Genomic DNA, 15,165 nt, shown 5'->3' on the forward strand with positions numbered 1-15,165 from the left:
TTAAAGACCTTAACATTAAACCTGAATCTCTGAAACTACTGCAGGACAGAGTAGGAGAGACACTTGAACTAATAGGCACAGGAAGGAACTTCCTGAACAGAGTCCCAGGGTCACAACAAATTGGAGAGAGACTGGACAAATGGGACTACCTTAAAATAAAAAGCTTCTGCACAGCTAAATCTATTGCAACCAAGCTAGAAAGACAACCAACTAATTGGGAAAAAATATTTACCAGCAATATATCAGACAAAGGGTTAACATCCAGTATATATTGGGAACTCAAGAAACTAATCCCTCCCAAACCTAACAAACCAATTACTAAATGGGCAAGGGAACTAAAGAGGGACTTCTCAGATGAAGAAATAAAAATGGCAAAGAAACACATGAGGAAATGTTCATCATCCCTGGTGGTGAAGGAAATGCAAATAAAGACAACCCTGAGATACCACCTTACCCCAGTTAGAATGTCCCACATCCACAAATCAGCCAACGACAAATGCTGGAGGGGATGTGGAGAAAGGGGAACCCTATTACACTGCTGGTGGGAATATACACTTATACAACCACTTTGGAAAGCAGTCTGGAGGGTCCTCAGAAAGCTAAATATTGACCTCCCTTACGACCCAGTCATACCACTTCTAGGCATCTACCCTGAACAACAGGAACCAATATACAAGGACACGTGCACCTCCATGTTTATTGCAGCACTGTTTACAATAGCTAGGATATGGAAACAACCCAAATGTCCCACCACAGATGAATGGATCCAAAAACTGTGGTATCTATACACAATGGAATATTATGCAGCCATTAGAAATGACAAAATAATGGCATTTTCAGGGAAATGGATGGAGCTAGAAGAAATCATGTTGAGTGAGGTAAGCCAAGAGCAAAGAGACAAATGGTACATGGTCTCCCTGATAAGTGGATGTTAAATCCAAAATGTTAAGTGATAGGACAAAATCAACAAGACTTAAGAAACAAAGAACTTCCACTCATATGGTCGAACCACTACTAAATATCCCCATGCTGCTGATCACATGTATGGTGTATATGTGTACACCGTTATATGTTATAGACCGTGATAGACAATTTGCTCCAGGAAAGTTAGAATGAGTTTGTGACTTTAAATGAGCATCATTATTCCACAATATTGTGAAATTTGGGAAATTATGTACTTAATCACAATTAAAAAAAAAAAGAACCTCGGAGAAGGTAGGGAGGGAAGGGATGGTAGGGGGAAACAATGGAGGAGGTAACAATGCTCAATAGGAAGTGTACTCATTACCTTACTCATGTAACTGTAACCCTCTGTATAGTATCTTTACAATAAAAAATTTTTTTAAAGGCTAAAATATACATAAAATTTACCAGTGTAACCATTTCAAGTGCACAGTTTCACAATATGAAATACATTCATCATGCTGCCAACCATATTTTCATCTTACAAAAGTGAACAGAAAGGCTGGACAATATATATTACCCTTGTAATCCCAGGTACTTGAGAGGCAGAGATTAAAAAGACTATAGTTTGTGACCAGCTCTGGTACAAAGCAAAACCTTCATAGCAACAAATCAGCTGCATGTGGTGGTTTGTGTCTGTCATCCCAGCTGCAGGGAAAGCAGAGGTAGGAGGATCACTCACTGAAGCTAAAAAGGCTGGCTTTTCCAAATAATTTAATTGGCACCATTCACTAATCTTGTTTTTTTATATATATATATACCATTTTATCCTCCCATTGATTTTTTAAAAAATCAGTGTGTCAGCACTGGGACTTGAACTCAGGGCCATGTACTCTCGCTGAACTTATTCACACAAATCTGGGGCTCTTCCATTGGAGCCACAGCTCTACTTTGGGCCTTTTGTTGGTTAATTGGAGATAAGAACACCAAGGACGTCTCTGCCTGAGCTAGATCGGAAGCCTGATCCTCAGATCTCAGCCTCCTGAGTAGCTAGGATCACAGGCATGAAACAAAAGCTCCTGACATTGAAATTTCAAAATGCAACCTTAATGTAAAAATATCCAACATTATTGCCATACTACAAAGATGTGTGAATGTTGCAATGCTACCTGGGCTCTACAATATCTTTTCAGGCTGTTCTCATACCTCCTTTCCTGCCTGGGCACTCCACTTCAGTAACAGGAGTCCCTCCTGATTCTCAGTAGGGCATACCCAGTCCTGCCCCCAGCTTTCCACTGGCTTACATGTCATTTGGAAACCACTTACCCTGACTCCTTTACCCATCAAGTCTTTCCTCAACTTTAGACCTTCCATGTACTTTAATTTAAAATTCATACGTCACTTGTGGGGCTTGAACTCTGGGCCTATGCGCTGTCCCTCAGCTCTTCAGCTCAAGGCTAGCACTCTACCACTTGAGCCACAGCACCACTTCTGGTTTTCTGAGTGGTTTATTGGAGATAAGAGTCTCATGGACTTTCCTGCCAGGGCTGGCTTTGGACTGTGATCCTTAGGTTTCAGCCTCTTGAGTAGCTAGGATTACAGGCGTGAGCCACCAGTGCGCGGCACCAGGCAATTCTTAATAGCCCTCAAAACCTTAATTTTTTCCCTATACCACTAATCAGCTTTTAGCATTCTACAAAGCATATTTCAATTCTGTGTGCTCTCCGCCCACTACAAGTTAAGCTCCATAAAGGAAAGGATTTATTGACAATTTTAAACTCCTGCATCCTAAACTTCCAGAACAGTTTCAGGCTCTAGCTAGGCCTTTCATTATTCTCTGTTAAATAGTCAACTAATTTAGATCTATAACTTTTTATTTTTTTATTTTTGTCGGTCATGGGGCCTGAACTCTGGGCCTGGGTGCTGTCCCTCAGCTCTTCAGCTCAAGGCAAGCAATCTACCACTTGAGCTACAGCGCCACTTCCAGTTTTCTAGGGCTTTATTGGAGATAGGAATCTCACGGTCTTTCCTGCCCTGGCTGGCTTTGAACCGCGATCCTCAGATCTCAGCCTCCTGAGTAACTAGGATTACAGGCATGAGCCACCGGCACCCAGCTTAGATCTATAACTTATATAAGAGCCAGTCAGTGTCTCCAAATAACTAAGAACCTCTCACCACCAAGTGTTAACATTGAGATAGATTATTCTTATTGATGTCTCTCCTTTTGAAGCGTTTTTTTACTGAGTAAATTTCCTTCCCTGAGACTTTTCCCAACTGTTCTTTAAAAAGAGTCCTAGAGGTTTTTTTTCTTGGCTTTTGTTTTGTTTTGGTCTATTCAAGGTTTAGCTTATGAAAAACATAGAGAATAAATCTTGGACAGGAAATATCAATGTGAAACACAGCTAATACCACTATGATAAGCAGTAAGACATATGCATGTATAAACACAAAAGATTCCCATTTACATACAGTTAAAAATGAAGATCAGGATGCGGAAAAATACATATATGAAGTAATTTTTATTTTAACATCATTTAGTTGTACAAGGGATCTCCTTTTGAAGTGTGTATAAGTGCATACAATATACCTCAATTAGACATATTTCCTCCATCATTCTCCCTCGTCCTTTCTTCCTAACCTCTGCTTCTCAAACTAATTTCAACAAGTTTAGTGCACCATTTTCACACATATAGCTAAAGTATTTTTCCATATTTCTCCTCTTTCACCCTCTGCATTCACCTTCTACCACCCCCAACTAGTACCTACACTTTGTACACAATCTCTTTTATATTACTATCATTTATATTTATTGTATGCTCATTGTTTAAGAGAGTTTAATTGTAGTATTTCACAATGCATATACAATATTTTAATCAGATAATAAAAATAGATATAATTCTGTGTATGTACTTGGAAATATTTTGGGAAGATAAAACACTGAACTATAAAATACCTAGCCATGCAGTGAAATCCTATTATAATAAATAGGGATGTTATTTACTAGTAATAGCAAGCATCGTAGATGCTGTAATATAGCACTCTTGCAAATGTTTAATAAAACTTAACTCACTCAATCTTCAAAACAATACTACAAGGTTTTAATACCATTGAACTTAATTTTCAGATGAGGAAATCCATAGAATTAAATAAATTGCTCAAGTGAATAGATGTACTAAATGGTAGAGGCAGAGTTTGAACCCTTATGATCTGGCAGCAGAGTCTATTCAGTTGTCCCTTATAATTACAAATTTTACAATTTAAGAAAAATAAAGCAATCATCTCTTCTTAGGTTCACCCCCAAATAGAAAAAAATGTTACAGCAGCAGCAAAGTTAAAAAAAAAAAAAAAAAAGATAGCCAGGTGCCCATGGCTCAGGCTTGTGATCCTAGCTATTCAGGAGGCTGAAATCTGAGGATCACTGTTCAAAGCCATCCCGGCAGGAATGCCTGTGAGATTCTCATCTCCAATTAACCACCAAAAAACCAGAAGTGGTTCTGTGGCTCAAATGGTAGAGCATTAGCCTTGAGCTGAAGAGCTGAGGGACAGCGCTCAGACCCAGAGTTCTAGCCCCATGAATGACAAAAAAAAAAAAAAAGATGCAACTAATTGTAAACAAAACCTAGCTATCCTTTACTTGTGGATGCTTTTTCATTTCTGTAAAAGAGCAGAGTACTTCTCCCACATCTGCCAAATCTAAGCAAGCTGCTCAGGACTCTAAATCCCAACCTCTGTTCTGACTTTCCTCCTACAGAAGCTATCCCAGCGAACACAGCTTTCTATTCACTTTAGAGGCATGCATTTTTCTCAACAAGTAGGTAAGAACATTGTTTTATATGGTGGAAAAGTTTCAAAGTACAGATGCTCCTTCATTTTTGAGTTCTATCCCAAATAAACTCATCATCAATTGAATATGTAATAAAAGAAAGTAGCAATTAATACAACTAACCTACAGATATTATAGTTTAGCCTAGCTTACCTTAAATTTTCTCAGAACTTTTATATTAGTCTACAATTGGGCAAAATAATCTAACTGAAAGACTATTTTATAATGTGAATATCTTATTTGAAATACTCTACTGAGAGTGAAAAACAGGTTGGAGAGCATGCTCTCACATAATAGTCAATAAGTTGAACTATGTATGTTGGAGACTTTCTTTATAGAAGAACATTCCCTTGCTTACAGAAATACTCAAAAATTGTATTATTTTGAAGATGCCAAGGAACTTCCACATACTTCCGTATGTCTTCATGATAAAACTGATGATTTTCATTTATTACTTACAGATGAAGAAAATAAAATGCTGTGGAGATACTTTGTCGACCATAATCTGATTGCTCTGAATGGCAGCACTGATCTTAAATCTGAGCATCCTTGCCAGGCACAGGTGGCTCACTCTTGTAATCCTAGAAACTCAGGAGGCAGAAGTGAGGAGGATCTCAATTAAGCCAGTTTTAAGCCAGCTTAGGAGGAAAAATCCACAAGACTTACTTCCATAAAACTGACAAAAATAGGGTTGGAGGTGAGGTTCAAGTGGTAGAGTACCAGTTAAGCATGGAGGCAGTTGAGCAAGCATGAACTCCTGAGAATTCCATCACTTCAAAAACAAACAAACAAACAAACACACAACAACAACAATGATAACCTTTCTCCAAGCCACAGCAAACTTCTTCAACCACAATTGGTTGGGAAGGAATCACCATAGATGTTACCAACAAAATTTGGTAAAGTAGTGAAAATTCATTGCTTCTAGAAAATAAAGTTGTAGGTAAAAGAAATAGAGGGTGAGAAGAGGGTAAGAAACTACATAGTAGTAGTGTTTTCATATACAGTGGTACATTTTGGTTACAACAATTTAAATATCCTGTTTTCTAATTTCAGTTTCATTTTTTAATATGATCTCTTCCACCTATTAGAAACTACTGGAAGACATTCATTCCTAAAGTTGCATTTTTCTTTTTTTTTCTCCCCCTTATAATTAATATCTTTTTTTTCTTTATCCAGAAATAAAGGTCTGTTGTTGCTGACTGCTGACTAGAGTGATATTGACTGGCAATATTATTCTACAAATATTTTTGTATGTACAAATGTGGTTTAACTAAAAGGTAAAAGAATTTAAAGACAGAGAAGGATATTATAAAAATAAAACTTGGTGTCTACAATACATTGCATAATTTGTTGGTTTAAGAAATGCAAACATATGAAGTGTTTAGAGATATGATCATAAAATGACGCAAGACAAGTCTTTGTTCCTGCAATAAACTTGAGTCAAAAGTGCAAACAAATATATCTCATAATGTTGCTCAAATCTGGATGGTCAGAGAAGGTTTTTTATACCAGAAAGGAGAAGTTTCTGAAGTTGAGTATCTTGGCTGATTGAAACTTTATTTCAATACATCATTTTAGACAAGTTTCTGGGAAGTAATAGAACATGTAAGAAATTTTTTATTAAGAAAATATCCATGTAGAGAGGTAGAGCACGATGACAGATTAAAAGCTACCTCCATTTGACTGTAAATAAGAAGTGTCATGGTAACAGACATTATGTTGGAAGGAGAGTAAGAGTGAAAGAGCATCAGGAATCACAAAACAGGGACAGGACAGAGGAAAAGCAGGAAATAGTCTATATCTCCAACCTGGGCTTTCCTGGGAGAGAAGAAATAAAAGGCACAACAGGAAGGTAAACCAGTTGGCCCTGATGGCAGACTTAGCAGACCTAGCCATGGGGTAAGCCCAAACTTCCCACATGTATTACAGATTTGGTGTGATAGTGATTATTCCTGCATAGCAGGTTGGCATTGGAGAATAGAGACATTTTGGGGTTCCCGCCACTCTAAGTGCTTTAGCCAGGTGTCATCTTAAGAGAAAACCTAGTGTTTGAGACTCAGATACTCTGAGGACATGAAAACAAGGAACACTCAAGGCTCATTAAGCCTGGGATGCCATGCCAAAGTGGGTGAAAATGGCCACAAATGGGGTAGGGTCGATATGGACCAAGTGGGAAGTTTAAGCACCAGAGAGCTTGGGCAATGATAGAAACAATGATCAGTGTTCCCATTCTCCCAGAAAAGGCATGAGTCCTATAGCTAGATGTTTGTTGTAGAGACACCACTCTGAGCCCATGGCTGGCAGTGTTTGGCCTCCTCCTCACAGCTATGTAGGCGTTGGTACTGGGCAGAAGTGAGAACTCTGAGCCCAGGCTCCATACTCAATGTGCTTTGCCAAGACTTTTTGCTCTGAAAGGGATGTTTACCAGGGGGTGAGGTCTGAAAACTCTGACTGACAGTACTGAGGAGCCTGTGGAGCAAGAGGAAGCCTACATGGTCAACAGGCTACATTGCTCCTTGTGGGCAGCCATGGCCCCAGTAGACAAAGGATGTTTCTAAAGTAAAAGCAGCCTCGAGGTGGTCAACTGACATTGTACTCACCTCACACTTAGCCTACATATAGCAGCTTCAGCCTGTACACGAGGAACTAGTGTACAGGAACTACAGCTAGATTTTTTCTCTCCTTTCTGAAAGTCTTGGTTGTCCAACATTTGATCTAGTATAACTCACTGTTGCATTCTCCACAGATGTTTGATTGCTAAGATTTTGCTTGAACTCCTAAAATTAGTGGAGCCGGAAGAGACAAGCTTATTACTTCTCAAAGTGTCTGTTCACATTCTTGGGTCAACCTCTACACGGAATCATTAACTCCCCTGGTAAACATTTCACCTTTTAACTTGCTTTGTGGAGTCGCCAAAAGTACACCTCCCTTTACTTCCTTTTGGATACACTGTGACCTGTGTTTTTCCGCCTATGGATCCTGTACAGAACCTTTTGTAGAGTTTTACATTCTCAGAAGTGTCAGCATTGAAGATGTCCTACCTATTAGCTACTAGAATTGTATTAATGTTAAATGAAACAAAATTGTTTATGCAACTGAGGAGACTAATATGGAAATTAAGCTTCAAGCTTGAAGCAAGGTTATTTACACACACACACACACACACACACACACACAAACACACAAACTTGCTGATTTCTTGGTTTATTTTCTGCATTGATAATATAGTTTTTGGTAGCTTTCATATTTTTACAGTGCTTTAGGCACTTGAAGCTACATAGTTTTCCTTTTCTTTTTTTTGGGGGGGGGGTGTCCAGTCATGGGGCCTGAACTCTGGGCCTGGGCGCTATCCCTTAGCTCTTCAGCTCAAAGCTAGCACTCTACTACTTGAGCCACAGTGCCACTTCTGGCTTTTTTTTTTCTGCTTATGTGGTGCTGAGGAATCGAACCCAGGGCCTCATGCATGCAAGGCAAGCGCTCTACCACTGAGCCACCTTCACAGCCCAACTACATAGTTTTCTTATCTTAATACTTCATAGAAAACCATCAACATCTCCTTAGTACTATAATTTTTAACTAAAACTCTTGGGCTCATAGTTCAATAATTTTGAAATAATAAGATACACATAATATTGGAGATGAGCCATGAAAAAAATCATAATTAAATTTAGTTAATCTACACTGACTCACTTTGTGAATTAAAAGAAAACCCCACAATCATGTGCGATAGTTTTTCATTTCATTGTCTGAGTATTACCCATTGATAGTGAGGGGTAATTAATTTTACTAACAGGGACAAGCAAAATTGGAAAGGACTTTTCTTAATTAAAATCTTCCTTTAATTCAAAAGCAAACATGTCTAGAAGTTCTGAACTGTATTTTTATACAGGCTGAATGCCTACTTTAAAGGCTAGGGATCTAGAAAGGGATGTTTTAAAGAAGCCATGATAACCATTCTAACTTGGGTGAGGTGGTATCTCAATGTTGTTTTGATTTGCATTCTTTTATGGTTAGGGAAGTTGAGCATTTCTTCATGTGTCTATTGGCCATTCTTATTTCCTCTTCAGAGAAGTTTCTCTGTAAGTCTTTAGCCCACTTATTTATTGGGCAGTTGTTTCTTTGAAGATTTGTTGTTGGGGGAGTTAATTTTTTGAGTTCCAGGTATATTTTAGATATGACACCCTTGTCTATTGTATGTCTAGTGAAGATCTTCTTCCAATCCGTGGGCTTACTATTGATCTTGCTAGCTATGTCCTTTGCCATGCTGAATTGCCATGCAATTTCATGCAATCCCATTCATCCAACCTTTCTTTGATTTGTTGTGTTTCTGGGCCTCTTTTAAGAAAATTTTGGCCTGCGCCAAGGAGACCCAGGGTTTCTCCGATTCCATCCTGTAATGTCTCCAGGGTGTCTGCTTTGACTCTGAGGTCTTTAATCCATTTGTAGTTGATTCTGGTACAGGGTGATATATAAGGATCTAGCTTTAGTTTTCTACAAGTGATTAACCAATTTTTCTAGCACCATTTACTGAAGAGAGTGTCTTTCTTCCATTCTATTGTTTTAGCTCCCTTATCGAAGATTAGATGGCTATAGGTCTGTGGGTTCATTTCTGGGTTTTCAATTCTATTCCATTGGTCCTGAGGTCTGTTCTTGTGCCAGTACCAAGCTGTTTTGACTACTATGGCTTCCACCTCACCTCAGTTAGAAAGGCTATAATCAAGAACTCTAAACAACAGATGCTGGAGGAGATATGGACAGAAGGGAACCTTACTACATTGTTGGTGGGTGTGTAAACTTGTTCAACCACTTTGGAAAGCAGTATGGAGGTTCCTCAAAAGACTCCACATAGAGCTCCCCTATGACCCAGCAATCCCACTTGGGGCATTTACCCAAATGATCACAAACAAGACCAGACTAAAGCTACCAGCACAACTATGTTTATTGCAGCATTATTTACCATAGCTAAGATATGGAACCAACCCAGATGCCCCTCAGTAGATGTATGGATCAAGAATATGTAGTATATATACACAATGGAATTCTATGCCTCCATCAGAAAGAATGACATTGATCCATTTGTTAGGAAATGGAAAGACTTGGAAAAAATTATATTAAGTGAAGTAAGCCAGGTCCAAAGAAACATAGGTCCCATGGTTTCCCTTATTTGCAATAACTAGTATATGTCTGAGACAAGCAGAAACAGTCAGATAAGTTGATGTTAGGGAAATGAACCCCAAGATAAGGACTCAAATGTTTTTTCTTTCTTGCAATTGTTTCTCACATATTTATAAGATGATTTCTTTATTGCTTTGTATGTCCCTCCCCCATGGTATAATCCCTTTTTCACTATATGTGATGTTGGTATAATTTGTGGAGGGGAAGGGAAAAAACAAATTGTTTTAATAGGGATACAGGTGGACCCATTGCAACAATGAAATGTACAAGACGTTATATCGAAAAATGAACTTTACAACTTTGGCAGGGTAGGGGTGGGGGGAGATGGGAAGGCAGGGATGGTAAGGGGAAACGAAGGAGGAGGCAACAATGCTTGATAAGAAATGTACTCATTACCTTGCTCATGTAATTGTAAACCCTCTGTAAGGTATTTTCACAATAAAAAAAACTTGTTAATTTTTAAAAAGAAGCCATGATATGCTGATCACATAATGACTTGTTAGAACAGCTTGTTCTTTGCTAAAGCCTTCTCCTTGCTACCAACTATTCACATTATTTGTATTGAAAGGAAGAGAGATCTCAGTAAGGGTTTTCATTTAATAGAAATGTTTTTATTTAATAGAAAAGATGACCCCGCAAACCGAGTGTTCTGCGGCTGAGCTCTCAACTCCCGAAGAAGAGCATCAGATGAGGAAGATGATGGCAAAAAGGGCAAAAATCATCAAGGAGCTGATCCAGACAGAAAAGGACTATGTCAACGATTTGGAGCTGTGTCTTAGGGAAGTGGTTCAGCCCCTGAGGAACAAACAGGTAGCTGCAAATTTGAGCTTGTTTTTGTTTTTCACGTTTTTTTCTTCTATATCCTAAATAGGATATGGAGTTATTTCATGCATCCATTCCTCACTCATTTTATTAAGTAATTGATACATGATTGGCACCAATTCTTAGCACTAGAGTTACAGTTTACTACCAGTTATTAAAATTCTCTCTTTCAGTATGCACAACATTCAGAAGCAGTGTTTGTGTTTCTCCATATATAACCCTTCTTGAAATGTTAGAACATCAGTCTGGCATATAAATTAGGAGATACCAGTATAGCTGACAGTATCCCAGATATCAAAGTCATTGGTATTTGAGTTTTAAGACCATGTACAAAGAAGAGCAACAAATCAGGCATGAGGGTCTTCATAGAAGAATTCATAGCAGTTATGATGAATGATTTTTTATTGATTACTTACTATGGTCAAATTCTCTTCCAAGAACTTTCACAGTATTCTCATTTAATCTTTCTTAAAGGTCTAAGCTTTGATTAAGTAAAGAATGATTTGAAACTTATATAACTTACAAATATTTGTATAAGTCCTGGGGTAGTTAATTGTGCCACCAGATCACTACTTCATTATTTCTCCAATAGCCCCTTCACCTCCTCAATAACTGCCTTCTAACTGCCAGGCTATGCACACTACCCACCTGTTAGCAGTTAGTGTCCAGATATATAAATTAACAGAAACAGTTTTCAGGTCACCATGGGAGCTATCTTAATTGAACCTGAGGTAAACCACTTAGCTTAAACCTGAAGCAACATAAGTAAATATTTCACATGTATATGTTAGGCTGGAAGGAGATATTCAAAAGCCATCTGATCCTTCAACTTTTCTTTATGTAAATTGAAATTTAAACCACTCCCTATAAATACAAGGCCTTTTTATGTAAGTGAGTACTAGATGATGGAAGTTGAAAGCTGAGAAAAGCACTAGTGTTAGTCAACTCCTCTGAGTCCACAGTGCCCAAATGAATGATTAGATCCAGACTTGAGTAGCAACAGTTTTGTGATCATCATGATAACCAGCATTGTCTCCACTGTAGTGCTTCTCTACAAACTGGCTTTTACCTAACTAAAAGCAGGAGTATTGTGAGATGAGTATTGCAAAGATGGACAAAGTACCCACAGCATTCTGTGTTGAAGTATTTGGTGGAGAAATGAATTTTAGTCATTTACTATCCAAATAAGAGAGACTATGTGTTTTGGCAGTGAATCAAAATAAATCAAACCAGAGCATGCAAATCCAGCTATGGATTAGGTTTTATGTATAAGAAGAAGACAAAGGGGAAAGAAAATCAGAGCTAGAAGAATTTAGTATATATTTTTTTCTTTCAACTTCTAAAACTCATGTAGAAGGAAAGTATCAAAGATCTCAAGGGAGCTACAGAGTCCTTCTGCTACTCAGTTTCCTCGCCTAGAGACAAGCTGCATTACCAGTTTCTTGATACCTTTCCAAGAATATCCTTTTAATAAGTATGTATGTTAGAATATACACTTAGATTTTATTTATGTAACAAGAAAGTTATGTGTACTTATTTTGGATCTGTAGCTTAATTGTTTGTATTATGCTGGAAAATAATTTTAAAGAACCCTATAATTTCAGATCAACAAAACTCAGAATTTCCAGTTAAAATGTGCGAATACTATATGGCAACAGTTTTGTAATTGGAAAATTTCCAGTTAAAATGTGGGAATACTATATGGCAACAGTTTTGTAATTGGAAAATTAATTTAAAAAAAGAAACAAATCACTTATAGTCCTGATACTCAGAACTAAGAGCTATAAAAATTTGGGCTTATCTAGACACACATACAAATACTGAAATATTTTCTGTGATTGGAACCATTTGGAACTTTTCTTTGCCAATAATGTATTTACATAATTTATTTTCAACCATAAATACACCACATTAATTTACATGCAAAACATTTTCTGTCACCTATTAAGGGACCATTACATTTGAGGAGAATACTATTGATGTTTTCTCTAAATTTCAGACACTCAATATACCATGGTGCTCAGTGCTAATACAAATATCTAGGCTTAATGGCAGGTTGTTTCAGTGTCTTGACAGCAAAGAACAATTGTTCTGTGTGATATATATTAAATTTACTGGCATTATAATAATTCTATCACAAAATGAGTAGGGCAGAGCCTGAGAATATAAAAGAAAGAGATGCTTCATAATTTTACTTTCACAATTTAAAAATTTGTAGTCTAGACCTAAAATATATTCCTTCTTGGTAGACTTGACTGGCTACAGCTTTTTTTTCCCTTGAATGTGCTGGGGTTTGAACTCTGGGCCTGGGTGCTGTCCCTGAGCTGTTTTGCTCAAGGCTGATGCTCTACCACAGTGCCACTTCTGGCTTTTCTGTGATTAATTAGAAATAAGAGTCTCAAGGATTTTTCTGTCTCAGTTCTCAGTCTCTTGAGTAGCTAGGATCATAGCCAGTAGCCACCAGCGCCCAGTGATTATTGCTTTCTTAAAGTCAACTGCTTTCTAAAATGTAGTCTCTTTCATTAAACAGGTTTAAACTAAGAGACTGCTCTAAAGTAAATGAAATCACTAAGCTAATTTCTTGTAGATGGATCTTTGTTTGTTTGTTTGTTTGTTTTGGGTCCGGTCGTGGGGCCTAAACTCTGGGCCTGGGCACTGTCCCTCAGCTCTTCAGCTCAAGGCTAGTGCTCTACCACTTGAGCCACAGCACCACTTCTGGCTTTTTTCTTTTTGCTTATGTGGTGCTGAGGAATCGAACCCAGGGCCTCAGGCATGCAAGGCAAGCACTCTACCACTGAGCCAACTTCCCAGCCCCTTGTAGATGGATCTTATTTGTACAATGACCATGTTTTCCTCATAACATGTTTTACCCCCATATCAACACCCAATGTACAAGTACCATTGTTTTGCAAGACGCTACTATTGGAGGAAGTAAGGAAATGGCATAAAGCTTGTCTCTGTATAATTTTTTACAACTGCATATGACTCTACAATTATTTCAAAATGAAAAACTTCAAAAGATAATGCCCTTATTTTCTCACCTTCTTCCATTTCTTTAACTGAATTATCCTTCTAAGTATATACAATTTTATATGAAAGTATGAAATTCTCTTACCTTTTGTCTCTTTCATTCTCTTTAACTTTCTGATTCTCTCTTTATTTTTGAATTCAGATAAGGGGGGACACAGAATCAAGGGAGAAAGGATAAACAAATTCAACAGTGGTACTCAGTAGTTTGGACTCAGAGATGTAGCAATGACATTTTTGGCATCAGAGTGTATATTAGGTTGTTTGGAAGAAAATTTATTATGCATAATAATCTCCTATGTATCTGGCCTTTCTTTCATGATATGATCAAAATATCAGAAATCCCTCCATACTATTAAACAGAGCCAGCTAAGCATTTCCCCTTCTCATCTTCTCCATTGAGTCTTTCCCACTGCAGACTCCAGCAGCCCTTGAGGTCAAACTCCTCAGCCACAAGACCTCAAGGTATTTGTGAACATTGCGTTCTAATCCAGAATGATAACATGAAGATCCCAGAAATCAAAAGGCTGCTATATTAGATAAAAGCCTGAGAAAAAGCAAAGCAATTACAACTAACTATAATTGATATACTGGATCAATGACTTGAAATACATTTGAATTACATATTCTGCTTTATACTAGTTTTTCTGAGCTCATACAGTGACTTTAAAGGTTTATATTCTTGCTGCCAGTCTACTTTAAATATTGATACAGATATCTATTAATCATAACATCACATCACAATGAGGAATTCTATGATCTCCATGGCCAGGTTTGAGCTCCATGCTTTCTTCACACATCAAATCATTTTCTTTTCTATGGGGAATCACAGCATTTTTAGTTTTGTCAAAACTAAGAAAGAATATATCAAAATTTCCTCAAAGTTTCTTCAGGAGGAAGCAGAAGGGCTTACCTTATTTGACATAACAATGACAAAACTCTGAGTGGAATTCCGGCATTTATTATGTAATCAGGGCCATTGTTCCTCCATGATAAGGTCAGATACTGGAAGTCATGTTTAAAAAATAAAACAAAGAAGAATAAACCTCAGTAAGGTTCTCCTTGCTTTGTGAAATTTACTAGTAAAGTTGGAGAAAATAATAGTGGTGAAATGTCAAATTAACAAATGGTAATTACACAGAACATGATATAGCAGTTGTTAATACTCATACATAAATGGCCTCCCTTAGATATGGTATTGCTCCACTGGGGCTTTGCTTACTTTTCCATTTCCCCCAAGGAGAATACTTTAGTTTTGTCACCCTGGACGACATACAGTGTGGTGTCAGATATTGAGTTTAGAGTTAGCAGAGTCTGAAAGTGATACATCAGTGTTCTATGTGAAAAATAAATGGCCATAGTAGGGCTTGAATTCAGGACTTGGCTTGTTTGCTTGGTTGGTTTAATCAGCT

At 37.7% G+C, this 15,165-nt stretch overlaps 1 protein-coding gene across 6 annotated transcripts in view; it reads left to right on the forward strand.

Moving 5' to 3' along the window:
* Nucleotides 1–15,165, forward strand: part of Arhgef38 (Rho guanine nucleotide exchange factor 38) — an 88,512-nt gene that overhangs the window by 15,220 nt on the left and 58,127 nt on the right. For 5 of the 6 annotated variants that reach the window (XM_070022385.1, XM_070022389.1, XM_070022390.1 and 2 more), the window contains exon 2: nucleotides 10,527–10,714. The exons of the other annotated variant lie outside the window; for it this stretch is intronic. In XM_070022385.1, the coding sequence (XP_069878486.1) occupies nucleotides 10,527–10,714 (188 nt within the window). The remainder of the gene's footprint in view (nucleotides 1–10,526; nucleotides 10,715–15,165) is intronic. 6 annotated transcript variants of the gene reach the window in all.

The sequence above is a fragment of the Dipodomys merriami genome, unplaced genomic scaffold, assembly GCF_024711535.1.
Source record: "Dipodomys merriami isolate MVZ:Mamm:240054 unplaced genomic scaffold, mDipMer1.0.p SCAF_15, whole genome shotgun sequence".
In the NCBI taxonomy this organism is placed as follows: domain Eukaryota; kingdom Metazoa; phylum Chordata; class Mammalia; order Rodentia; family Heteromyidae; genus Dipodomys; species Dipodomys merriami.